Genomic DNA, 27,046 nt, shown 5'->3' on the forward strand with positions numbered 1-27,046 from the left:
TCAGAGGTAACGGACCCATTAAATCTACACCCACCATAGACCAAGGGGTAACGACCAAATTAGAAACCATCTGACCCGGGGAACGATAATTTCGACACTTTCTCTGTTGACAAGGTATGCAGGACTTGATGTAATGGGCGAACATTTACTAAACCCGGACCACCAAAAAGGGCTAATTACCGGCTCGATGGTTTTGTAAATACCACAGTGCCCGGCTAAAGGATGATCGTGTACTTGACACAGCACTACCTCCTGCATACTCGAAGGAACCACTATCCTATGCCCCCCTTGCGACGCAGGATCTGATCAACAACTATATAATACCTGGATTCAATACTAACTCCAGGGACGCCCCCGGAAATTACGATGTCATGGATTCGCTTAATTTTAGGATCATCTGCTTGTGCCCTACGAAACTCAGCAATTGTTAGAGTTGGTGACGAAGCAACCCTTGATCCATCAAGAACCATCACTGAACTCCGGGCGTAGGACATCATGCCCAACATGCCCGGTTTGTTGACTATAGACTCGGCAGATGGCCTCGCAGTCCCAACCACCCCAGAGTCACATGGCTCATGAACCCTCGAAAGAGCATTGGCCACTACATTCAACTTGCCCGGCCTATACTTAACATACATATCAAATTCTTGAAAAAAAAGCGCCCACCGATCCAGACGAGCCTGTGGATTTTTAAGATTCAGCAGCCACTGTAGTGACGAATGATCAGTAATTACTTCAGAACAGACGCCTTCTAAAAAATGACTTACAGCTTAACGGCCCAAACAATTGCGAGACATTCCTTCTCCGTAGTTGAATAGTTACGCTGTGCGGACTGCAATACGCAGCTGATATGACCAATGGGAACCTCTAAGCGATCTTGCACCTAACCCCGCCTCCGATGCGTTAGTCACTAGAAGAAAATGACAGCCATCTCTAGTCGTGCCTAAGCTTTATCATGCCTTGCAGTCCACTCCCACTTCCTACTCTTTTTCTTAAGATCATACAACGGGCTCGCGATATTGTTCAATAAAACGTTGATGCCAACCAGCAAAACCCAGGAATCTCCAACTGCTTGACATTTCTAGGTTTTGGGTAGCTACGTACGCCCTGCAATTTACCCTGATCAATACATACACCATTTTTGTCAATAAGATGACCCAAGACCCTTGCTTCTGACTGAACAAACACACACTTCTCTAAACACAACGTTAGCCCAGTGTCTAAAAGGCACTGTAACACTTATTCTAAAGCGATCAAGTGCCCCTCCCACGTCACATGACCAAGGATGATGTCATCAAAATACAGTACCACACCATAGTGGCGTCTATCTTTCATCACGTGCTGCGTCATCCTATTAAAGGTCAACCCACTATTAATATGACCAAAAGGCATCCTTAAAAATCAAAATTACCTGCATGGGTGGTAAAACTGGTCTTTTCTCTACTGTCAGGATGCATGGCCACCTGCCAATATCCCGACCTAAGATCTAAGTGTGACACCAAACGTGGTTGTCAACTTATCAATTCGCGCCACCGGATAAGGATCCTTAACAGTTATACGACACATAACCTGGACACATCAACTGGTTTCTGACCAACACACTCATAAGGAGTTGCTGTAAATGCAACTTAGGGTCGTCATCAGCCTTTCCAGAAAACTAATAATTTGGCAAAGGCTTTCGGCTGGTTACCATCTCAGTCAACAACTCTATGACTTTTCCCATATCAGCACCTTCTGATACACCTTGTTCCCCTTCCTGACTTATTTCACTGTTTGATAGCCCACATAATTTATATAAGGCAGTATTAAATTGACTAATTCTCAAATCAGTAGAATCCACTGAAGAACCATCAATTGCGTCAGTTCTAACCAAACCAATGCCGACAGGCTTATTTTCCATAAATCAATTAAAAAGTGTTTGAAATAATAAAATGAAAAAGTGAATCGCAACACAACAAGGTTAAATAAAAATAGATAAAAATAAATGTAACGCAATTACGGAGAATTACAAACTCACTCAATCTATTACAAAAAGAAAAATAGAAAGATCGCTAAGCCAATCCCAACTAACCTTAGAACTACCAAACAGGCGGTAAAAAAGGGGTCTTCGCCGTCAACTACTGGCACCGCAAAACAATATGGTGGCCAACCAAACAAGGAACAAAATCTACTACACAACGCCAAAAATGTATAAATATGAAGGAATGTCACCAGAATCACATCAAACAAGAGGTCCACCAGACCTCATATATGACATTAATAATAACAAATTAACATTTTACTGTTGCCACCAATTATATAGCCACTCTACTCTAGAAGGTTGGATAACGTGCCTTCGGAGGCCTTAGAGCGAGCTACACAATAGCTAAACGAAGGCCCAAGCTTCACCTTAAACTTAGCCTATTAAGTATGTGAAATGATAAGGAACGAACTCACGGATGGAATGACAAATGTGTCGTCTCTTGGAACGTGGTTGCGGGCTATAGCCATTGTAATGAACTCTTCTACGTAGCTAATATTACAATAAATTACTTAGATTTTAAATATAAGAGACGCCTGAGTTTGGTTAAACAACATAAATTATATTTTATTAGCACTCACTAGTTTACTCAACGATCCTTTCTTACGCTTAATTGTTCCGCCGCTTGTCTCATACCTTCCCCTCTCTAGTCTCGTCTTCATCTATATCTATTTCTCCTGCACCTCTGGTATTTAACCACTAGAGGCGTTGGAGTTTGCCCCCTCCTGGGGCGCCCTCTATGGCGGTCCTTACACCATGTCGAATCTTTAACAATAACTCTAATAACACCGGAGGAGCTACGGCTCAGCTCGACTTCAAGAACTAAACTGCCCGTGTGACTGCAAGGCAGGTTTACAGGGCTGATAGGAAAAGGGCTAGGCATGGCTACACTCTTGCTCTGGATACCTGGTTCAAATGAATCTCTTATGTCTCCCAGATTGTAGTGGCACTTCTTATACACATAAAAACATCAACAGTTCATGCGTAACCACTAGGGCTATCATGGAAAGAGCTCTTGATTATTTTCTTTTATATTTAATGACATCTGCAATTGATGCTGTTTTCCAACTTTTGTGACCAAGTAATAATTCCATTTCGAATTTCCAAGAACCATAATTAACAGAACTCAATTTAGTAATGTGACCACCATCCGCCATATTCAAGTAAGCTTTTTGCTAGTGACACAATGTTCAAGGCATATGAATTCTTACTAAGCCTATAGCCGCTCTTACTCTTGAAGGTTGGGTAACGTGCCGTCGGAGGCCTTAGAGCGAAATACACAATAATTATCCTATTATAATAAGATGCTGATAATTCTTAGATATTCCCACCAATGGAAGAGAATGTAACCTTGCAGCCACTGGGGGAATACTATGCCAACTAGCAGGCCAGCTGGGAGTTAACCACTCCCATACTAATTCCTAACTGCTAACTAATGTTCTGCCTCTATGCTCTTAATGCCCCGATCTCTCTCTCTCTCTCTCTCTGCTTATCTCCTTTTATACTAGCTCCACACTGGCGCCACCACCGGTGCCCTTGGGAGTTAGGCCTGATAAGCTAAGGGGTTTGGCCATTTGGCCTACTATCAATATGACTGCCACTGACCATGGTGGCTACAGTTGTAGTTGATTTATTTGAAGTCCAGGAAATTCCAACCACGCTCTGCTACCATTTGTTCCGTATTAGTATGTTACAATAAAACAACTACTTAATAATAAATGACATTAGTTTATTAACAAAAATATTATCTGGCCTGGAGGAGGAGGATGACTCAAGTGAAGTGCAGTGGGACTGCTGACTAACTAATATAAGGCCTATGGTGCCCCCTGTTAGCTATAACCTAAACTATATATGGTCAAAGTTATCATAAATTCATAAACAAAATTTCACAGAAATGTAGCAAGAAAAAATCTTTTGGCAGAGGGCTTCGATTGTAAGAAATGCAATTATACCCAGACGACTCGGCGTTTAGTATGAAGATGTGTCAGGTAACTACACCGTACCGAAACAAAATTATAAAATTCAGAGATATTTTGCTGACAATTTACCTTTTCACATTTAATATACCACAAACCTGCAAATTTAAAAAGTGTCCATTTCGCGGTGGTACCAAGACTGCAGAGAGGTGGTTTGTGACGCTGCCATTCTCAAAATTTGGGAGATGGAAGTTCAATTGCAGCCGTCGAGTTGGAGGACAGTGGGTGTTTGGACGAGGGGATCAAGAGAGCACAGCATTTTATATGGTGCCCGTCACTTAGAGAGATGCCAATATACTAATCCCCCCTCTCATTGACACATAGATTGTGCTGGGTTCTATCATAAATTCGGATTGCTGGAAAAGTTATGACGGGGTTTAGATTGTAATCCTAATGTAAGGCACTTTAAAGTTAACCATTCGTTACACTTTTAAGATCCTGAAACTGGGATCACAATCTAACCGTATAGAGGGCTTTTGGGCACATGCCAAAAGATCTTTGCCACCTTCAGGTAGGAGGAAACGGTTTATCCCCGTTGTGTTTAGAAGCAGGGCAAAACAGCATGGAAAACACATGTTTTTGAAATTTTTGAAAGCTGTGACTTTGCTCCATTCACACGTTTTATCACTTTCAAAGTTAAAATTAACACTTAGCTTGGCCAAATAATTTATCGTAACGTAAACAAAGCTATTAGAAATATGAGTTGTGTTTCTGCAGGTCTCACGCAAGGACAATGCTCTTAACTTTACTTAGCGGGATCTTATGTTAGGCTTATGGCAATATGAAAAATTACACGTTAATCAACATATTTTGCAGAAGATCAGTTATTAAACCATCTATTTTTGATGAAAATGAAAAGGTTTATAGGCTTTCCATTGTAGCTGGGTTGTCTTTAATTGTTTTAGAAAGATTTATCCAAGTTAATATCAGATTTGTCGAAAATGGATTAAGGGAGAGCATAGAGGTCACATGATCACAGACTACCACATATATTTCTCATAATAATGTTTAATTCCTAATAAGTACTTCAATAACTTTGGTTTGTGTTAAAAATATTAAAAGGCAAAGTATATATACTTACTCTTTTACTTTTTGATAATGATCTTCACTGTCTTTAGTATAAACTTTATAAAAATTGATAAAATGACACCACAAATCAACACTCAGTGGAATTGCTTTCAGACCCCTTTCAAAAACCTTAAAGAAATTAAAATATTAAGTAAACTAGGTTGTATCTAGAAATCCGATACTGAAACCAAGTAAGGTAATTAGTAACTTGACTAATAAATGATTTAAACACAGGGTTTTTACAAGTGAATTTTTTTATGAAAACTACTTAAGGTACAACTATGAAATTTTTAGGGTTAAGTAAATACACTGGAGGACACTGATAGGTGAAATTCCATAGTTTTCTAAAATATTTGCACACTTCAAAATTATTTTTTTACCACTAGGTGCTAGATCAATGTCAATTGAGTATTTTTGTAGAGCATCATCAGGAAGAAAGACCTATTTTCCACTGAAAAACGCGACTTGATCCAGAAAAGAGATAGCAAAGATGTGCAATCATTCACGTATCTTGGGAATCGATGGAAAACTCCAATAAAAGAATACCTGCAATAGTTTAAAAAAGTCTAGCGGCGTCAGATCAGGAGACCTTGCAGGCCAAAGAGCTGAACCATTTCTTCCATTCCATCTGTAAGAAAACTCCGTTGTTTAGGAATTCAGTCACCTCTCTGTGATAATGTGGTAAGGTACCGCCATCTTGCTGAAACCAAATTCTGAGTCTTTCAGCCAAATTAAGGTCAGTAGCGCCACCAGGATTTTTCCCAAGTAGGCACCGATGAATTTAGAGGCCCCCCTCAACGCAATAATTTCAATCAATAACTTCACGCTTTTTTCTTTTAACTAAACTCTCCGTTTTGAAAGAGTTCACCATGTTTCTTATTACAAAATTATGTGAAGCTAAAATTAAATTAATCTTTTCACTTCTACCCTAGTTTAACCAAAATTTAGATATCCAATATCCCCAATTCCAATAATCCCTTATTTTAAATATTAAAGTCGTTTTACTCAATGAATGACAATCTGCGATTAGAGCTCTTCCCAAATTCATCAACCACTAACATCAGATGTTCTTTTAAATGATTCGATAAATACACAGAACAACTTCATAGTACTTAACTAAGTCGGGAAAGCCACCTTCCATTGTCATAAGATAGTGATAACAGTCTGTTACGCTTTTCAAACTTTTCGATTTTATTAAATTTCCTGCTATTTTAATTTGACCTTTCAATGAATCTAGGTCGAAATTAAAGCGAGTGTATATTTGGCAGTGGGCTACGACGTCATTTTCTACGAGAAAGTTTTCCGAGTAAGGGTCAGACGCAGTTATTCCTTTAATTAGGCTATTATTTTCTAAAAATTGGTTTTTCATTTCTGATATAAATTTATCGATTATTTGGTAGTAAGTTGATCTTGTTGTATATGTAAGGTGATGAAAGTAAAAAGCTTTATCGACAATACTAAAGTAAATTTATTAAGTTAGACTAAATGAATTTAACATGGTTAACGGAGAGAACAAAACTTAACGAGTTATCAGAGCGTCCGACCCTAGTTAGTTGATTACCGGTTAGCCAGGCATTGCAGGTCTGCCGGGCATTAATACGGAAATAGCAAAGACTAAATTATATAAATATATTTAACAGATCTCAACTGTTCATTTAAGGTCTTTGCTTCAGTGTCTCGGTTTCCTGTTGTACACGTTACCACACTATGCTTTAGTCTTTGATTAGGGATTATTTTTCGTTTTCTTAAAGCTAAAGGTGCAGTGTTGCAATCGGGAACCGTGTTTAAAAACAGATTCTTCTAACTTAGAAGCTCTAAGGTAGTTATGGTAGCTTTGCAAATAGCGATAGCTACAGTTAGAACGACTTTCGAACTTTGTAAATATTCTGACAAGGATTTGGTAATACCTAATATTTCATCTAAAGCCGTAATCAAAATCGAGTTAGTGAAGTTTTGTAATTGCAATATGTACCCTCGACACTCACAGCTTCCTCGGGCCTACCATTTTCAACCAAGTTCTCCAATGCTAAGAGAACAGAATCAAATCTACTTCTGAAGTAATGAAGACCTTTTTTTTGCTCCACCACCTAGTGTCACAGCTTTGCGGCATTTTAAGAACTATTTCGTAGCCCAGATCTTTTTGAGAATTATCAAAATATTCACTCCTAATAACTAAATTGCTTTGGAAATTATAGATCACTTGAACTAGTCCGAGTAATTCCCTAACCGCGACTATATTGGAGCAGCATTCAACCAAAACTAAATTTAAATGATGGGCATAGCAATGGACTTTCAAACAATTTCCACCTACTGCCTTCTCTATTTGAACCCTCACCCCTTTTACGTGCCCACTCATTACACTGGCCCCATCATAAGCCTGAGCAATGCAATTTTCAATTTTCCGTCCATTCTCCGTCAAAAGGGTAATTATAGCCAAGCTGATGCTTTCAGAGTCGAACTTATGCAAATCTGTGTATGCTTAAAATGCTCTACTACGCCAATTTCCTTTCTAGTATACCCAATGCAAACACTCAGCTGTTCTACTTCCGCATTATCTCTAGTATTTTTAAACTCAGAATAAGCTTCTTCAGTAACCTTTAGTAGGACAAGTGAAACTATTTAAACCGATAGTTGTAGATTAGAGCGTCGATGGACTTTGCACTGGAGGTTAGAAACTTGGGTGGAGTTAGAGGGGATCGCCCATAGCTTTGCCCAGGGGCCTCCAATTAGGTAAAGACGGCCCTGCTACTCCCGCATTATCTCTAGTCTCATCGGCAATTACGGAAAAGAAACTACCTGATTCATTAACCTCCGTTTACCATCATTCGCCTAGCAAAGTTTCCACTAAGGTTAATCAGCTCATTTTGGACAGTGCTATGTATGTATTTAGCATTATTTGGCATACTTTTGCACTTGGCTTTAAAGTCGGGACAATTTCTCTTTAATAAATCTAAAATTTTAACGAAATTGCCACTGTTCCCATTTTCATCGTCCAACCTATACCCCCGAGGAGCGAGATCTAGTTGGGCGCACAGTACTATTATCTATACGTGAGCACCTAAGACATATCTATTTCTAGCAACGTCAGTTTTATGATGCTGATCAACCTGACATACTATTGAACCTTGAGATTTCGATTCCAAATAGTCTGAATATTATTTATAAGACTGTTGGTGTAAATTGTATAAAATTTTTAAAAAAAAAACTATACAAAAAGGGCTATAAGTCACTGTTGACTTGGCCCTTGCAACTCTTAACAATGTGAAATCAAATGATAAACAATAAACTTGAACTTGAACTTGTTCTTCAAACTTTTTGGCCATATTTTTCCAGTCCAAAAACCCCTCAATAAATCCCCTATTTCTGCCACCTAAAAAATGCTGACAACAAAAACAATAAACTTTATCGTTTGCTACAGAATATTCGATCATTTGGTATTTGGTGTACCAAGAAGAATTGAAGCCTCGTTTTTACCACAAATTAGGGTTTTGGGAAAAGACGCGAGGTTAGGTTGAACGGGCAGACAATCCTTATCTAAACTAATATCTAAAGCAATTAATCGTCTTACGTTTTAATTGTCTATCTTTGCACTCGAGGCTCTGTTAGAGGATTCAACCAAAATTTCCAATAACTCAGAATTTAGAACTACCTCCTTAGCCGGACTGACATTGACATTGGGTAAAACGTCAACAACATTGTAACAGATTTTGAGCCAGGGGGAAACTGAATCGGGTTGAATAGAATTTAAAAATACCTTATTATCATAAAGTCTTTATTCAGGGTCACAATGCGGTTTACAGTATATAAAGAAGCTTATCTTAATCTATCAACGGATTGACAAAAATATTGGGTTAAGAAATTATTCAACGTTACCAGAGAGGAGAGCTCCATGTCAGCGGATTGCCTCAAAAATTGTGTGGGAGAATAAGTGCACTATTTAACAGTATAGGGCTGCCAGGAAAAGTCCGGCCAGCTAATCAGGATCAACTCTATGCTAGAAGTCCCCCATTCAGACTCCCAAAAAGCCTCTCGGCACGGACTTGAGCTTATATATACGAGCTTCCTCCGACCTTTGGCGTTTCCTCCCCTCTGGCGCCATCTCCCGAGAGAGGCGAGTAACTAAGGAAAATATAATAAAGTAGGCGTAGGAGTGTCAAGGCGCCTCCTAGTGGCAATAGCCACTAAGCCTAGGGTTTACATCTGCTAAAGAGAAACATTTTTTTACTGTTTTCAGTCTCTGTAAAACCTAGAGTCTCCCCTGAATTCAGTTTATTTATTTTAGCTGACGGTTGAAGACATCGTTTCTTTGAGTCTTTTTGACTACTAGCTATGCTCGCTTCTCTTACATTTTTGGCGTTTTTGGGCCTCAACATAAAGTTTCAGGAAGTCCTTCTGGTTTTAGTTTTTAAAGTCAAAACTCCAGATATTACGCTTTTGAAAAATGGTACCACTATAGTCTTAAAAAAACTAGTTTTAAGAATGGTACCACCCTCGGTACTACCAATAGTTTGGTTCAAAATATCTAGCTACTAAAAGCTTGAAAAAAGCCAACTATATAAACTAGCCCGAACAGTTTTTATTTAAAACAAACGCAGTACGGCTTCTTTAAACCTCTAGGAAGTAGAAGTCGGCTCTTTGCCAAAAATATTAAAACAAAACAGACACCACTAACATAGTTTTGTTAAAAAATAACTAGGTACTAAATAAAAAGCTTGAAAAAAGCCAACTATCTATATAAACTCGCCCAAAATGTTTTTAATTAAACCAAGCGCAGTACGGCTTCTTTCAACCTCTAGGAGGTAGAAGTCGGCACTTGAGAAAAATATTTAAACAAAAAGGACAGTAAATTGACTGAGAAAGACTCGAAATGTAGAGAATGGCTTTGAAGAAGCGCACATAATGAAATGATAAGAGTGACCACCAGCCTTATGAACACGTGACCCAGTGGGCGAATCACAAACCCCCAAATAAGCTGGAGCTTTCCAGTTTTACCACCATGGTGGACGACCACCCCTTTTTAGGACGATATTGCGCTTATCAACAAACGACATTCTTGACAACATGATAGCTCTCGGACGAACAGGTGTCAGGTGCGGGCACTGCAGTGGTCCCCTTTCTCGATTTGCATCTTGTGGGGGGGGGGGGAGACATTTCGCTCTTTGAACTTGCCAAGAGGTTGAGGGGAGCTAAGGTCAGAGGTCATTTTTATGTTTTCCGATAACGTGTGCAGCTTATGGAAGCAGCTGTTTTTCCCTGAATTACAATGATCCCCCTTTATGAATAAACTTACCTACCCTTTTTAGGCTGCAGGGGGCCCTTGAGGGGGCTTGTTTTCTAAATTGGAAAGCAAAGATTACCGGCCATTCAGGAATAAAAAAAACTGGTAGTCAACTAGTCATCTTTTCAATTAATTTTAGGCTGACAGAAGACACCTTTTTCGTAACTTAAATTGGAGGCCCCATAAGTTTTCCAATGTAGGCACGTGCCTACCGCTGTCAGCGCTTCTGAGTAAGGTCGTTTATTGCACCTGTAAGCTCGTTCTATAAAAAACGCTCATTGTTCTGGCCATTGAGATTTTGAGGCAAGAACACTGGACCAATCAAACAATTTCCTAAAAGTCCAGCCCAAACATTTGGAACTGAATTTGTTGATGTTTGAATCCTCAGTGAGGGTTTTCATCCTACCATAGGTGATTATTTTGATAGTTGAAAGGTCCATCTCTAGAAAAAGAACATTAGTCTGTGCAGAGAATGTGGCATCCAAATTGCGGATCGTCATTCACCCCATTAAGCAGCCAGTTGCAGAGGTCGTAACATCTATGAAAATCCCCATCAAACAGTCCTTGGAGAAGCGTAGCTCAGTATGGACAGAACCAAAACATTTGCATAAAATTTTCCAAGGCTATGGGAGTGTCAGTTATGGGTATATCTCTTGATAGGAGATCAGCCACTACATTTTCAGACCCATTTTTACACCTGATGTTAAAGGCAAAGGTTTGGAGATACATGACCAAGAAAGGCCTTCCCTCTAAAAATTGCTTATACTTAATAATTGCCCAGTATATGGCTAAGCATTCCTTATCATAAGTGGAATAGTTTTTTCTGCCTGGTTTAATACCCTTGATGTATATGCTATGGGATGCTTATGATTGATCGCCATCTTTCTGTGATAGCCTCACCCCAATAGCAATATTACCCAAGTGTCACTAATGTAAACCCAACTTGCTTAGTGGCTTTTCCACTAGGACACGCCTCTACACTCCTACACCTACTGTATCATTGGTATTTTCTTTAGTTATCGCAACTCCAGAGAGATGGCACCAGAGAGGAGAGAAACTCCAAAGGTCAGGGGGGGGGCCTAGTATATTTAAGCTCAAGTCAGAGCCGGGAAAGAGGCTTCTTGACTTTTCACTTTTAGCTGGTGGTTAGACCAGAGTAGCTGGCTGGATTCTTCCTGGCTGCACTGTTACCTTACTATAGTTTTGGCAGTGGTAGGTAAGACTTCGCCACATTTTCAACATTGACTCTTTCCTCTCTGGTAATGTTAATTTATATTTCTACGGCTTATATATTTATTTTACATCCGTTGATAAATCAAGATAAGTTTCTTGATAAATGTAGTACCGTTTATCCTCTAATAAAGACTATTTATGAAAATAAGGTTATTTTATCTCAATTGAACCCGATTCTGTTTCGCCTAGGCTGTAAATCGGTTACAGAGGTCGTAACATCTATGAAAATCTCCATCAAACAGTCCTTGGTGAAGCGTAGCTCAGTATGGACAGAACCAAAACATTTACATTTTACTGCAACTTCTTTGAGGGTATGCAGCAAAATATGGAAAAACAGTGTTCTCAAAGTAAAAATTAGGCGGACCCAATATACGAAACCTAGGTTCTACATTACCAAGCTATTTTAAGTCGCTGACAGTTCGCTTTGCTGTAATTCGGGACGGCCTTCGGTTTGGATGACACACTTGAAAAATCTCACACTACTTGGATTTCGGCCACCTTCTCCAAAGTACAGGGCAACAATTTTGGTACACTCCACTCTTGATTAACGAACCATAATTTGAAAGATTGATGATGTTTCCATTTAAATACCAAAAATGTATGTTAACTTTAACCATTTATGTCTAATTAGAAGTTTCAAAATCCTTTAGAAGTCTAAAAAACGTTTGCAACAAAAATAATGATTGAAATTTTAGATGAGTAAGCTATGCTTTTGTAATAAAGTGCCAGGATCAAACTAGTTTATTTTGGCTTGCCTAACTTCTCATTTTTCAAGTCGCACTTTTCAGTGAAAAATTTGTCTTTTTCCATCGAAACAAAGGTTTGTAGGTTTCTGATGATGCTCTACAAATTCTCAATTGACAAAATTGATCTAGCACCTAGTAGTAAGTGAAAAAAATAATTTTTCTAAGTGTGAAAACATTTTCAGAAAACAATTAAATTTCACCATAACGTATGAAAGTTAATGGAATCTGATTTGAATTTTTTTTGCTCATGGATTCCTTAAGGTTTTACATAAAATTTCAATAAAATTATATGTATACTTCACATGCGCTCGCTAATGTTATTAACTTTCATCACAAGAGACGCACCTGGTGTAAGCCTAACTATAATTCAAATTGGTTAAATTTTAATAAGTAACGAATTAAAGAAAATTTTGCCATTTAATAACAAAGCATAGCTTCAATTACATAATAAATAAAACTGGTAAATATAGCAAAATTTTGTTTAGACAATGCTCACAGCCATACATAAGGCATATTTCTAACATGTCTTCTTCATTGTTATACCCTGATTTAGTAAAATATATAAAAATTTTATTCAAACTATACTCTTTTTAAAAATATTTATGAAAAAAAGACCTGCTACTTCATGGAGTTTAATTTTTTTATTTTGATTAAAATATTTCGGAAGCTTTCGGACCGTAGCCCTTCGTCAGCCGCTACCTACATTAATGATTATAATTTTACATAATTTTTAGAATACGACATTACCCTGGTGTCAGTTTATTTAACCATTTTAATTTTTTAATTTAAATCCCCCCAACCTTTTATGTCTATTGACCCCTCTTCTAGATTTAAATTTCCCCTATCTCGAATAAATACAGCCTCTTTGAAACATCTCTTATACCAATTTGTTTAAACATAGTACTTTGGTCGAGTCCCATTCAATATCATGGTTATTTTCTTTTTTAATATGCATACCTAAACCGTTTTTTCCTCTAGTTTCTTTACACAATTTTATGTTCTTTCTTTCGTTTCAGTAATTGCCTCTTGGTTTGTCCTACGTATATTTTGCCGCAATTGCACTTAATTTCATACACCACTCCGTTTTTTTTTATATCCTCCGTTTTTGGTTTATTTTTTATTAACTCTGTTTTTAAAGTGTTTTACTAACTAAATTAATATTTAATTTTTTTAATTGTCTTCGAGTTTTTTCCGTTATACCACTAATGTAGGGGAGAGAGATGATATGTTCCGGTTTGTCTTTTTTATATTATTTTTTACATTACCAAAAACCTACCCACTCCAAACGTTTTTACACTTTCAGTCCTCCCATAAAAAGAATATAAAAATAGCAATTGTAAAAACATTTAAAATAGAAATGAGAATTTATCAGATGATTCAATTGGTGACAAAAATATTTTATAAACACAATTTTTAAACAGTGGCTATCCTAAAGAATTAGTAAATGTAATATTTAACGATCATAATGTAAAAAATAATATAAAAAAAGACAAACCGGAACATGTCATCTCTCTCCCGTACATTAGTGGTATAACGGGAAAAAACTCGAAGACAATTAAAAAAATTAAATATTAATTTAGTTAGTAAAACTATAAACACTTTAAAAACAGAGTTAATAAAAAATAAACCAAAAACGGAGGATATAAAAAAAACAGGAGTGGTGTATGAAATTATGTGCAATTGCGGCAAAATATACGTAGGACAAACCAAGAGACAATTACTGAAACGAAAGAAAGAACATAAAATTGTGTAAAGAAACTAGAGGAAAAACGGTTTAGGTATGCATATTAAAAAAGAAAATAACCATGATATTGAATGGGACTCGATCAAAGTACTATGTCAAGAAACAAATTGGTATAAGAGATGTTTCAAAGAGGCTGTGTTTATTCAAGATAGGGGAAATTAAAATCTAGAGGAGGGGTCAATAGACATAAAAGGTTAGGGGGGGATTTAAATTAAAAAATTAAAATGGTTAAATAAACTGACACCAGGGTAATTTCGTATTCTAAAAATTATGTAAAATTATAATCATTAATGTAGGTAGCGGCTGACGAAGGACTACGGTCCGAAAGCTTCAGAAATATTTTAATCAAAATATAAAAAAATTTAACACCATGAAGTAGTAGGTCTTTTTTTCATAAATATTTTTAAAAATATTATGAATTCACCATGGAACAGAACTTTAAAATTCAAGACAAGGAGCCACACAGGCCTGAGTCAACTAGTGACTTGTGAAGCCAATTACGCTTGGGTGGGTTAAATTGGGTAGGAGGGTGATAAGCCCTTCAATATACGCGAACCAACAGCTGCCTAAACTCACTAATACTGTAAACCTCAGCAAATTTTTATTGAAATGGGAAACTGAAGAGCTTGATGGAAAACCCATCTAACCAGAAGGGAGAGAACTCTTTGTTCCAAGATTTCATCGAATCTAGCTACTCTTGCTGTGAGCCAAGAGCGTTTAACACTTCGCCACCCCACCAAATTATTTATTCCATGTTACCCTCACACTATAATTGTTACAAGTTACTACAAGTTTACATACCTCTTCTGCTTTTTCTTGTGTGTTGAGTTTTTTCTCCAGATCAGCATATTTTTTCCAATAACCATAACAATAAGGATAGTTTTCTAAAAAGGCATCAAATGCTTCTCGTGCATCAACCAAATTATTCTATAAAATAGAATTAAAAGCTTTAACAAAACTAATTCAAAGATACATTCAATGATTGCTATAACTAGAAAAAACATCGCTTCTGTGAATAAAATATGCTCTTCTAAATACAGTTTCAATGAATTATGTACCTTAAAGGAAAAGGGCAATTCAAAAACCAATTTTAGACAACTTCTAAAAGTTACGTCAAAAAATAAATTAAAACTATGGATATATACATACATTTTCTTAATCAGAAAACCAAGCTCTGTAATAATCCTACTTTAGAAAGTTTTGAGTATTTCCCCCAAAAACCCGAAATACGAATTGACAATAACTTAAGAATTATAATTATCTTTTAATGAAAACTTTGGAATATCTATATTCTATAATGTTGCAAAGAAAGAGCCTTAAGACCTTTTGACATGAACATATAACTCATTACATACTATATATAATTTGCTTACTTCTTGCTCAACATATTGCAAAAGGTATGTCCATCCAGTAAAATCAGAAGGATTATCTTTCACAGTTTGCCAGAATTTCTCTAATTCGGAAGGTTTACTTTCATCATCTATTTTATCTTCTAGAAAAATATAAAAATAGAATAATTTTATAATAATAAGAAATAATGGGTTAAAATACATATATTTAATCTATTATACTATAGTTATACCAGGAAACTATTTACACTTGGAACGTCTAAGAAAACCTGGCCCTGATGATTCTCATAGAAACTGGTGTGCTTTACGGCGGAGATTTCCACTCCCAACATGCTAAGCTATAATAGCATAATCAACATTAAGCCTTGTCACAAATTGAAGTCACCTAAATATGTGATTTTATCCAGAACTAGATCAGTTTTGTGAAGATGGTGACAAATTATGCAAGATGTACAGTTTGAGGACAAATAAGGTTTCTTTAACTCATTTTCCCGAGTCTCCTGCATTTTATTCCTGCCATGGTAGCCAGCCAAATATTTACATTTATAATTTCCTGGTTATACTATATTAGATGGATAAATTCTGGTTCTCTACATCAGGGAAAGTGGGAAACGTATAAAAATTGTGCAGCGTTCCACAGTGGCAAATAGTTATGAAAATAGTGGAAATTTTTAGCCCTGAAAATAATGAATTCTCTGGATAGTGAGGAAAATATTGGACCAAAAAAACACAATCCTAAAATTTATACATCAGACTGATTATTAATATTCCTTCTTTTTGTTCTATCCTTGCTACTACTCTAAAGTAAATATTAATAACATTTTCAGTCAATCTAGTTGTTTTTAGATTTTACCAGTAATATTCCTATACCAGCCATTGCACTATTTGCCACTCTCCTAGAATTTTATTAAAAAAAAGTGAGTTGAATTCAAATTGCAATAAATATTCTCATACTTTTCTTCCTAAAAACCCTACACTACAATTAGACAAAATTGTTAGCGATAAATAATCCTTTGCTAGACAATGAGCCTTTCTCTCAAATACAGTAGCCGGGACCTCAAGCGCAAAGAACAGTTTCACAATAGGAAAAGTGATGGTTGATAACAATAATTAAGCTTTTTATTGAGAAAAAAAACCTCGTCTGCAACAGTCGCACTTGCTCCCGCTTTAGGCCTAGGCCTTGCTTATAAAAATAACTAAAATGTACTGCCTAGATACTGGTTGTCTATATTTTAGAAAAGAGAAGTCTAGTAAACAAACAATGGTAACCTGTGTTTTATGCTTGATATACTTTCATTTGGAATGTATTAATCTGATTTCTACACAAGCAAAACGCTTTTACGCATGTAAAGCATGTAGGACGATGCTTCAATATCTTAGGACTTGGCAAATGAAGAGCAAGCTAAGTAATGTTAGTGTTGATAAATCTCAAGAAAATTAAGTCCAAAAGGATATTAAAGATATTAAAGAAGAGATGCAAATCCTAACAGCTACTGTATCAGATAACTCAGCAAATATCATAGAATTGTCAGAGACTCTATCAAACAAAAAAAATTAGAGCAACCTTGGAGTTGGATCAATATCAGTACTTACGGACCAAGTTGAAGAAAATGTTAAAAGCATACATAAGCAGAAAAAAGGATATGTGGAAATGGCAGATAATTTTAATTCAATAGATAAGGGACACAAAGTACTTGACGACACCTCAAATGAGGCGCAAATGGAATTAGATATAGAATCTACAAAGAGTGTAATTGCTGAGAAGGTACTGACAAGCCAATCTTGGAAACAAGTATCTAAGAGAAATAAAAAGGATACAAGAAAACTATCAAACTCCGATACTGAATGGCCCTCAAGGTATAGAAACTACCAAGAAAAATTACAGTAACAAAATAGGTCACCATAGTAACAAAATAGGTCCATCAGGGAAAACTCGAACCTTAGAAACTGTTGGAAATGAAAAGACCACAACACAACAAATAGTTAAAAAAACCTTTAGGGTAAAAGCTGTTGAATCTACCATTTGTTTCTTTATCGGCAACTGTGATAATAATACGAGCATAGAAGCTATCCATGATTTCTTAACAGACCAAGGAATAGAAGTAACTGGGATACGGCAATCAATGAAACAACACTTAGATGAAGTCCGATGTTTCGTACTAAATACTCCTAATAAGACAAACTTTGTTCAACTCAGTTTTTTGGCCAATTGGAATATCATGCCCCCAAAAGTTTGAGGTTCAAAGGTGGAAGAAATTGATGGTTTTGCCGGCGCCTCTCCATACATTGAATAGGATATAGTCAACCTTATTAAAGGAACAACAACTGAAGATATAACTGAACACCTTGAGAGTCTGGAATTGGACTACTGTGAAATAAAGCCTCTAGACGGAAATCGATGGAGAGTCTTTTCGGATCCAATGCCACAGATCACAGGAAAGGAAGAAATAAAAACCACTGGCCCAATGGTATTAAAATATTTTGGACACTGATGAAAAAAACCCAACTAGGACCTCTTACAAAATCTCCAAACAAGTGACAACACCATAAATCAAGCGAATAACTCTAATTTAAACAACATGCATAAAAATAATGAAAACAAAGGGCCTTAGCAAAAGCGACATAAGACCCAAAAGTGTGTCAGTACAGTATAATGTTTAACGAGACCTTGTTGCGAAGTAAAAAGAGAGAGTGGGAGAGGGGGTTGAAAATATGCCATCAAAATTTGAAATTTTCTCCACTCCAGCGCGTGTGAGGCGTTTTAGAACGTATGTCTACGGGCGAGTAAATCAATGAGAGAAAATCGCGCCAGACCATAGACTAAATATACCGTTGCTAGTACTATTCAAACTAGTAGGTTATGTAGTCTATTGTGATACTAGCTCTCAGTAAATATTTTAAGGGGCGCAAATGTAGAGTGGACACACTTTTGGGTCTTATAATGTCACTTTTGGCCTTAAGGTTGCTCACTTAAATGTAAGAAGTGTAAAATCCAAAGTTGTAAGTGTGGAGTATTTATTAAATTTCCATTGTATAGATATTTTAGGATTCACTGAAACGTGGTTACTGGAAGGGGTCCCTGATGTGATCTGTAATATCCCTGGGTACACCCTTGTTAGAGAGAACAGGTCATATAAAAGACGTGGTGGGTTAAGTATTTTCTATAAAGACGGACTTCCAATTTCAAAAATTGTAATAAACAACGATCAATGTAGCGAAGCCTCTCCTATTGAGGTATTATGGATAGATGTAAATCTCCCAAACTCTAGTAAATTCATAATTGGTTTTCTTTACATACCGCCTCAAAACACGCTCTAAGACTATCTATAGCCTTAGCAAAAATATTCATGAACTCCTAATAAACCCAAAAACAGAGATAATATTAATGGGAGATACTAATTGTAATGTAATTGCAAGACCAACCTCAGTTAAAACAATTTTATTACTAAAAAATCTGGCTGACTTTAAACAACTTATTACCTCTCCAACTCGAATCGCTATTAAGGGAGCAACCCTGATCGACCATATCTATACAAATACTACAGACAGGATTCAGTCAGTTAGTGTTATTACGAACAGTATCTCTGATCATGACATTATCTGCCTTGATCGGAAAAAGATGTGCCCTAAAATCAAGAGTGATTTAAAACGCTAGAAGCTTTAAGAAAATGGACACTGATGGCTTCGTATTGGCAGTTCAACGGTCTCTTAATAGAGCTATTAGTTAAATTTCAAATGTTAATGAAGGTGTATAAAAATTTAATTCGATTGTTACGGAATGATATTTTTGCACCTATACGGAAGAGATATATCCCTGAGAAACACTCTCCATGGATGACACCAAACATCAGCCAGCAAATACATATACGAGAAAAATTAAAAACCAAAAGCCAGAATGTAAATACTGGACTGGTTGTGAATTTGATCAAAAAAAAACAAAAATAAATACTTTGAAGAAAACCAGGGAAAAGATAAAGGTACTACACATTTTTGAAAAACGCTAAAACCATAGCTGAAAACAGAAAAAAATAACAAAGAATTGATAAAATATTATACAATAATAAAACTACATCAGATCCTAAAGAAATAGTCAACTATATGAATGAGCATTTTATAGGAATCTCAGAAAAGTTACTATCTAGCCTAAATTGTAATCTTCCAGTACAAGACTATCAAAATGGCAGTGATAACTATAGTCCTGGGTCTCCAGAATTAGGCAGCTTTACAAATGTGACGGAAAAAGTCGTCTTAAACATTCTAAAAAGGATAAAAACTAATAAGTCCACCGGAATGGATGGATTATCTCCAGTCATCATTAGAAATTTAGCGGCAGTAGTTGCAAAATATATTACAAGCCTCATAAATCTTTCTTTTTCAAGCGGAGTTTTTCCAGACTCCTGGAAAACCTCTAGGGTTATACCGGTGTATAAAAATGGAGATAAGACAGATCCAGAAAATTATCGTCCCATTAAAGGGGCTCCAAATTTCGGTGGCAAAAAAAAAAGAAAATTGAGCATGCTTTTCATTCCCCTCAACCCCTCACTCAGCCTTGGAAGAGGTCGGGCAGAGTCAACCGTAAATTTCGCACTTTACTGACTTTACACACATTTTGCCACCGAACTTTGGAGCCCCTTTAATGAACTTGCAGCACTATCAATTTCCTGCGAAAGAGTTGGATACAAGGATGTATACCAATTTTTAGAGACAACCGGCGCTTTCTTTGAAAATCAATCGGGATTCAGAAAGGGTTTCTCTACCACCACATCTATATTTAATATCTATGAACAATTATTAAATAACCTGGAAAATGGGAGATACGTAATAATAACATTTATAGACCTGTACAAGGCATTCGATACGGTGAAACTTGACTTGCTGCTAGATATGCTCAGAAATTATGGTATAACAGGGAAAGTATTATCATGGTTCCAGTCATACCTGAGTGATAGATCTTAAATAGTCTCACATGATGGTAATTCCTCAAATATTATGACTTAAAAACGGGGTACCCCAAGGAAGTGTTATGGGTCCTATGCTATTAAACCTATATACAGCCGATCTCCATAGTGTGCTTGAGAATACCACTGCCAATGAATACACAGATCATGACGCGATACTTGGAGCAAACACAAATCTGCAAGTAGCAGTGGCTAATATGGAAAAGGATCTTGACAAATTAAACGATAAACTCCTGACAAAAAGACTCTTCTTAAACAAAACCAAAACAAATTTTATGATCTTTAGTCCAAATAGAACAATGAGAAAGGTAGCATCTAGCTTAGAAGCCATATGTAGAAGAACTATTAAAAGAACGAACTCATTCAAATACCTGGGACTTTGGTTAGACGAAAGCCTGACCTGGTCTACTCACCTGGCTTAGAAAGTAAAATCTGGATTATGGCTCTTGAAACTGCTACAAAGCTCATTGCCCATAGACACGCTTCAATTATTATATAAGGTACTAATACAACCAATACTAGATTATGGAATTTTTTACTACCAAACTGAGAGTAAATCTACACTAGACAAACGGCAAGGTGCTTTTAATATGGTAGTAAAACTAATAGTTAAAAAACAAAAAAACACCCTTCGCTCACAGAGGCTACTAAATTAGCCAATATAAACAGCCTTAGCCATAACTACCAATTAAATTTACTTATCTTTATTTATAAAGTTAAACATGAAAGAGTACCACAATATATCTTAAATTGGTATAAAGCTAAACATGACATTGAAATTGCTCCTTCAACAAGAAGCCCCAAAATAAACTTCTATGTAGAAAAAAAAAGGAAATTTGGTTACAAAAGTGTCAAAAGAAACTATTGCCCTATGGAATACGTTAGATAAAAATTTTAAAACTATGAAGTCCTATAAGGGATTTAAACAAAAAATAGATAATTATCTATGTGAAAATAAATAAATATGCTCCAACCTAACCTAACTTAATTTTTAACAACTGACTATGGACCCTTTTGTAAATAAGTGTACACTTAAAAGGTGATCCAATAAAAGCATTTTATTATTATTATATCCTTTTTAGTGCGTGCACTGATTTACAAGTGTCTCATATTGCTTAATTTTCAATACAAATTAAATTACATTCCAATATAGTACACTTAGTCAGTTAATCATTCAGTTCAAAATTCCACCACACTAACTTAATGTAATATTTTTTGGTAAATTAAGCAACAATTTTATACCATTTCATTTCGCACTTTGGCTACACAGGGTTTTCTTTACAGTTTTTGGCTTTTCTATAAACGATGTTGTGAATTAAATTCCCTTTTTGAAATAAATTCAAAATATAATCACATCAATTGTAATATAAACAAAGTTCATCTATATCAACATTCGATGGGCAATAATTTGTTAATTTCTTCAGAAAGCAAGCCCCATGATAAATGAAATGTAATCTTTTAAAATGTTTTACATTAATAGGAAAATAAAAAGTTATACCGTACATTATAATTAGTAGAAATTTATAAAGAGTGGTTGTTCCATGATAATTTTATGCCAAGATATTTAAATGATAGTACCCTTTCATTATCAAGTTACGATAATAATATAACAACCCATTTGGATGAACCAAAAATTTGTACATAGCTGATAGCCTCAACTTATGGTACTACTACTAATTGATTAGAAGTTAATAGTTTGAACTACTAATTGATTAGAAGTTAATAGTTTGAACACTCAAAAAATAATGAATTTAATGAAAACACTGGTTTTCAAATTATAAAATTGTTTAATTATTAAAAATTTCACAGCATTACAGACAACTTGGCATGCAGTTGCCTTTCCCAAAATGGCAATTTTAAGAGTTTTTCGTAAAGTGAGTGATTCTTTTCTATAACCTTACCTGAATTTTCAGATTTCACTTCAGCTTCTGGTTGCATATTTTTCTACAAGGAAATTTAATTAATAAATATTGCCAAGGTGTAGTTTAAGGCTATAAAGAAGGGAAGGAATTAATTGGTCAGAAAAGAAGTCCATTAATGGTTTGAGATCCGTTTAGAAGTGATAACTGTAAGAATGTGCAGTCATTTGAATCAAGAGAAAACTATGGAAACTGAAATCATAAGTTTTCATTCCACGTTGAATGGGTCAGTTAGTTGGAAGATGGGGGTCAACTAGAGAGGATAGTGAGTTTGGTATTGTTGAGAAGCTTCCAAACAATAAGGTAAATACCATGTCTTGAATAATAAACTCATGAGAATATATTTTATGACTCTTTAATTATGTTAAGACTGTGCACCAAACAATTTTTGCCTTATGAATTTTCATAGAAAAAAACGCCTATATCATTTTTGCTACCTGATGCAAAGGTGAACCAAAAATGCCTGTATTACGTTATTGTCCTACAAGCGCTCCATAAACAATGATACGGTGCTATGTAACTAAAAGTAATTGGGTGATTATGATACCAGAGGCAATAGTTAGTTAGTTGATAGCTAACACTAGATTCTGTTTATATTCCAATAAGCTGCTTTGAAACATGCGAAAATACCAAATCATAATTTTAGAAGTAAAATTCTTGGCCCTGAATTTCCTCCATGTATTCTCTCTCTGTAGTTGAAATCAATTAAATAAAAATTAAAAAATACTTAAACCTGTATATGTTAAATAAGCGCCTAATCCATTAAAAGTCAAATTGCAGAAATGCATAAACTTCTAGTGTAGTGCAATTGATAGATCTTTAAGGGTGTGCCTTTCGTGGCAAGAAAAACTAAAGAAAAGGATTCAGTAACTAATTAATCTACTAATGAAAGGAGCCTACGAAATTATCCTAGATAAATTAGATCTCAGGATTTACATATTTAAAGTGAATAACCCTACCAGTATTGGGAGATGGGTATACCCAGATTGTAGTGTCTACGCTTTCTTCCATACTCTCAAGACAGTTACAGTTTTAATAACATTTAAAAATTGATAATTATTGCCAATTTATTTGAGTTTCTTCACTATGTGTATCCCTAAACATATTAGCCTGTTTGCGTCCGAAAAATTGAGGCACCGTTACAATAAGGCCCACGCTTACGCGGTCACTTTCTCTTAAGTCTCTCTAGTCTTAGAATTCTATTTAACATTCGAAAAATTACGAACACAAACAATGATTAAGATAAATGACCCAATAAAATTTAAGTGGATAACGTACCAATCTTTTTCTAACACTCTTAATCAACTTTCATAAATCAAAAACAAACAATGTAGTGATTCGCCAAGGCGTAAACTCCGGTGTCAACGGCAGGGTCTCACTCGTTACAGAGCTCGCATTTTACCGCTAGGTGCGCCACTTATAGCGTTTTCCATTGGGTCGCTCGGAGACCGCTCGGGATTTTACGATGACGTCAGGAGTCTTACTCGGACCACAGCCAACTTTGATCACGCGCTGTTCGCGAGAGATGCGCGAGACATCAAAGTTGGCCGTGCTCGGACCGACGTGAATAGGCATTTCTATAAAATAAAACAATAAAAATAATGTTTTTATCAGCGTCACGAGCGCCAGTTATTTAAGTGCTTTACTTGCGCGCGAGTTTTGCACGCGGGTTTCAAAATCCGAAACGTCTCGCGACTGCAGCGCGTGCTCTCTAGCTTCAAGAGCTACAGCTATGCGACGTAGACAAAACATTATCACATGACCCCTCGTATTTTATAGAAACACCTATTTGCGAAATCCTTGTGAGAGCAAAAAAAGTTGCTCCGTAACCATAGTAATCTTATAACATAGAATGATTCCGTATAAATACAAAATGGGCGGTGGCACTTTTGGAAATAGTCGATCTCGGCGGGAAAAATGAATTAGAAAATTTTTAAAAGGGTTGTAAATCATGGAAAAAGGTTTATTCTACCTCTGACATCGACGAATATATCGAATAGTTTTCAATAAATTCCTTAAAGTAACGAAAAACCATAATCGTTATATTCGATTCTATGCTAATAGTTAGGTCCGGAGGTGGCTCCAGCGCCTCCGTAGCTGCAAAGAACGAATTTCGCTATTTTTGATCTTTTGGGTAGGCCGCCTGGTGCGAGCGTAGTGAGCGCGCGAAGTTGGCCATGGTCTGGGCGAGCCGGTTCATTTGCAGCATGACGTCACAACGTTAAGGAAAGTAATGGTGTTTAACCGATTGCGTGAGTACAGAAAATCGTTCAGTAGCTCTTGACGTAACGCTGCAAACGATATGCAACGGTTCAGAACCGCTTCAGGGTCCGATTACTCTTACTGAACGCAGCCCTAGTTTGAGTTACTGAAAATAATAATTCGATTTTAGATTACGTCACCTTAAGAACCCGCATTTGATTGGCTGTTTCTTTACTCGTAAACATTTGTCTCTTATACGCGACATAAAAAATCGCGACCAAAATGGTGACCATGGTCAAAGCTACGGAGTGCCCTTACTCTATTGCGTTGTTTGTTGTTATGGCTCCTCGATGTTTTATTTCCACATGTAGAAAACGATTTGCAGTGGACGGTAATGTGTCGTTGTAGAGGTAAAAGTTTGGGTTTCCTTAAGCCTCGGGGCAATTTGAAATGTTAACAAACGGCGGCCTTTCAAATTAATGATTTGGTAAAAGTTACTTCAGGAAGTTCAGTGAGCCTAGTGGAACAACAACTCAGGACTATAATTACTGCAATATCCGTTTTTTAAAAAACACTTTATTTAACATTGTAAATATCGGTCTTCGTTGAGTACTATCTCTTATGTTGTTTCGTGTTATTTAACAGTGGAATGTTGAATTTAAGCAGAGTGTGAGACATTTATCTTGGCACGGCCAACTTAGATCTGTTCTCGCTGTACTCGCACAAGAACAGATCTAAGACCTTCTCACGCGCAGTCGCATGAATTTTCTTTTCTCGCGCTCTTTTTCAAATTCGTTTATTTTTCGATTCCTAAAAGTTAGGCTTAGCAAAATTATATAAATATATTTTATATTTTAATTTCTCTTGCAATTTACGCCGAAGCTCATAGCGGCCGCGGGTTTCCATAATGGCGAAAGATAAACCTTTCAAGACTAAAAGAAAAAAGCGAGATATATTGGAACAACCTCTCGATTGGATCCGATGTGAAACATGTGCCAGGTGGGAATTATTTGACAATTCCCCTCTCCATGATACTATTACTTTCGATGAGGTAGATGATGACACCTCGTTTGTCTGCAAACTGTGTGCCATTTCTGAAAACCATAGGCTCCTCCAAATGGAGGTGTCTTTCCTCCGCGATGAAACCACTTCTCTCGGAAAGCATGACCAAACTATTGACGACAAAGTGTCATCTCTCGAAACTCTCATGCAGACTACGTTGAGTGATATTAACCAATTTAAAAACTGTGTCCATAATCTTGAATCTGCACTGACTAAACTCGAACAGTCGCATAACGCTAAATTTGACTTGTTATCTAACCAAATCACTGTGGAAACGAATGCGTTTAAAGTCGGCCTTGATTCACGCCACAATATCCTAACTGACAAAATTGACACTCAGGCTTCGAATATTGCCTCGGATGTCTTCGCACGCCTGGATTCGGCCTTACAATCGCGTGAAGCATCCTACGTTTCTAAAATGGAAAGTCTGATTGACATCTCCAAAATAACAAATAATGTTTTTGAGAAAATTGTTCCTCTTCTTCAAAAACGAGAAACGACCCACTTATCTGAAGTTAACGCTAAGGTTCAGGAGATTGTCGACAAACGTCAAGAAGACTTACGGAAAAATAATGTGCTACTACTTAACGTCCCCGAAGATCAACAATCTTCTGATGATTGTTCAGGACGCGCTCAAGTTGCAGACTTATTACGTCAGTGCGAGCTACCCCAGCAGATCAAATACTTTCGCCTCCCACGTGACCGTCCTTCGCTCTCGGGTCATCCTAGGCCTTTCAAACTTTTATTTGACAATGGACAAAATAAATCTAAGTTCCTTCAACATATATCCTACCTTCGCCAAGATCCAACATTTGAACTACATACTCGCCCTGATCGTACAATAACCCAACAGCGCCTTTACCACTCTGCTGTAAGTGAATTACAGCGACGCCTTCAGAATGGTGAAAAAAATCTTCGCGTTTGGAATTACAAAGTTGTACCAATACCGTTAGCCTCCAAACCTCATCGAAATGCTACACCACGTCTCCCATTTACCCCTACTCATACAACCGGAGCTATCCGCAAAGTACCTTCCCACCTAAACCATGGACACTTCAACTCTCAAAACCTCAACAATTAGGGGTACATTCATCACCTACTCACTTTCCACCAAGTCCCCAATGGTCCCATCATGCATCGCACCATCCTCAACACCTATCGAACCTCCCACAATTCGTCATGCCTACCATTCCTCAACCACACAGTTACTGCTCAACTATTTCCCCAAACTTTGTACCCTTGGGGTATGAACAATACTCACTCCCGTCGGCATCGTCCAACTCAGGGCAACAATGCCCCCCTCAACAATACTGACAAGCATTTCCTCAAAAAACCATACCGGCGCCACATTCTTTTACTCAAACAACAATTCCTGCATCACATTCATCTACTCAAACAACCATTCCTGCACTACATTCCTTTACTCAAATAACCATTCCTGGGCCACATTCATTTACTCAAACAACCATTCTGGCGCCACATTCGCACCCG

The 27,046-nt window shown here is 36.6% G+C and overlaps 1 protein-coding gene across 3 annotated transcripts in view; it reads right to left on the minus strand.

Moving 5' to 3' along the window:
* Prp39 (pre-mRNA processing factor 39) overlaps positions 1-23,758 on the minus strand; it is a 32,821-nt gene extending 9,063 nt beyond the window's left edge. Inside the window, exons 1-5 of one of the 3 annotated variants that reach the window (XR_016480290.1) lie at positions 23,570-23,758; positions 22,274-22,316; positions 15,439-15,557; positions 14,867-14,992; positions 5,078-5,193 (exon numbers count right to left, since the gene is read on the minus strand). Coding sequence is in view for 2 of the 3 variants with exons in the window: in XM_090171472.1 (XP_090027598.1) it covers positions 5,078-5,193; positions 14,867-14,992; positions 15,439-15,557; positions 22,274-22,310 (398 nt within the window). In the remaining variant the exon portion in view is untranslated. The remainder of the gene's footprint in view (positions 1-5,077; positions 5,194-14,866; positions 14,993-15,438; positions 15,558-22,273; positions 22,317-23,569) is intronic. The other 2 variants (XM_090171473.1, XM_090171472.1) reach the window with 2 other exon arrangements.
* Positions 23,759-27,046: the final 3,288 nt, after the last annotated feature.

Source organism: Leiobunum rupestre, chromosome 4 (genome assembly GCF_980474605.1).
Source record: "Leiobunum rupestre chromosome 4, qqLeiRupe1.1.hap1, whole genome shotgun sequence".
Taxonomy (NCBI): domain Eukaryota; kingdom Metazoa; phylum Arthropoda; class Arachnida; order Opiliones; family Sclerosomatidae; genus Leiobunum; species Leiobunum rupestre.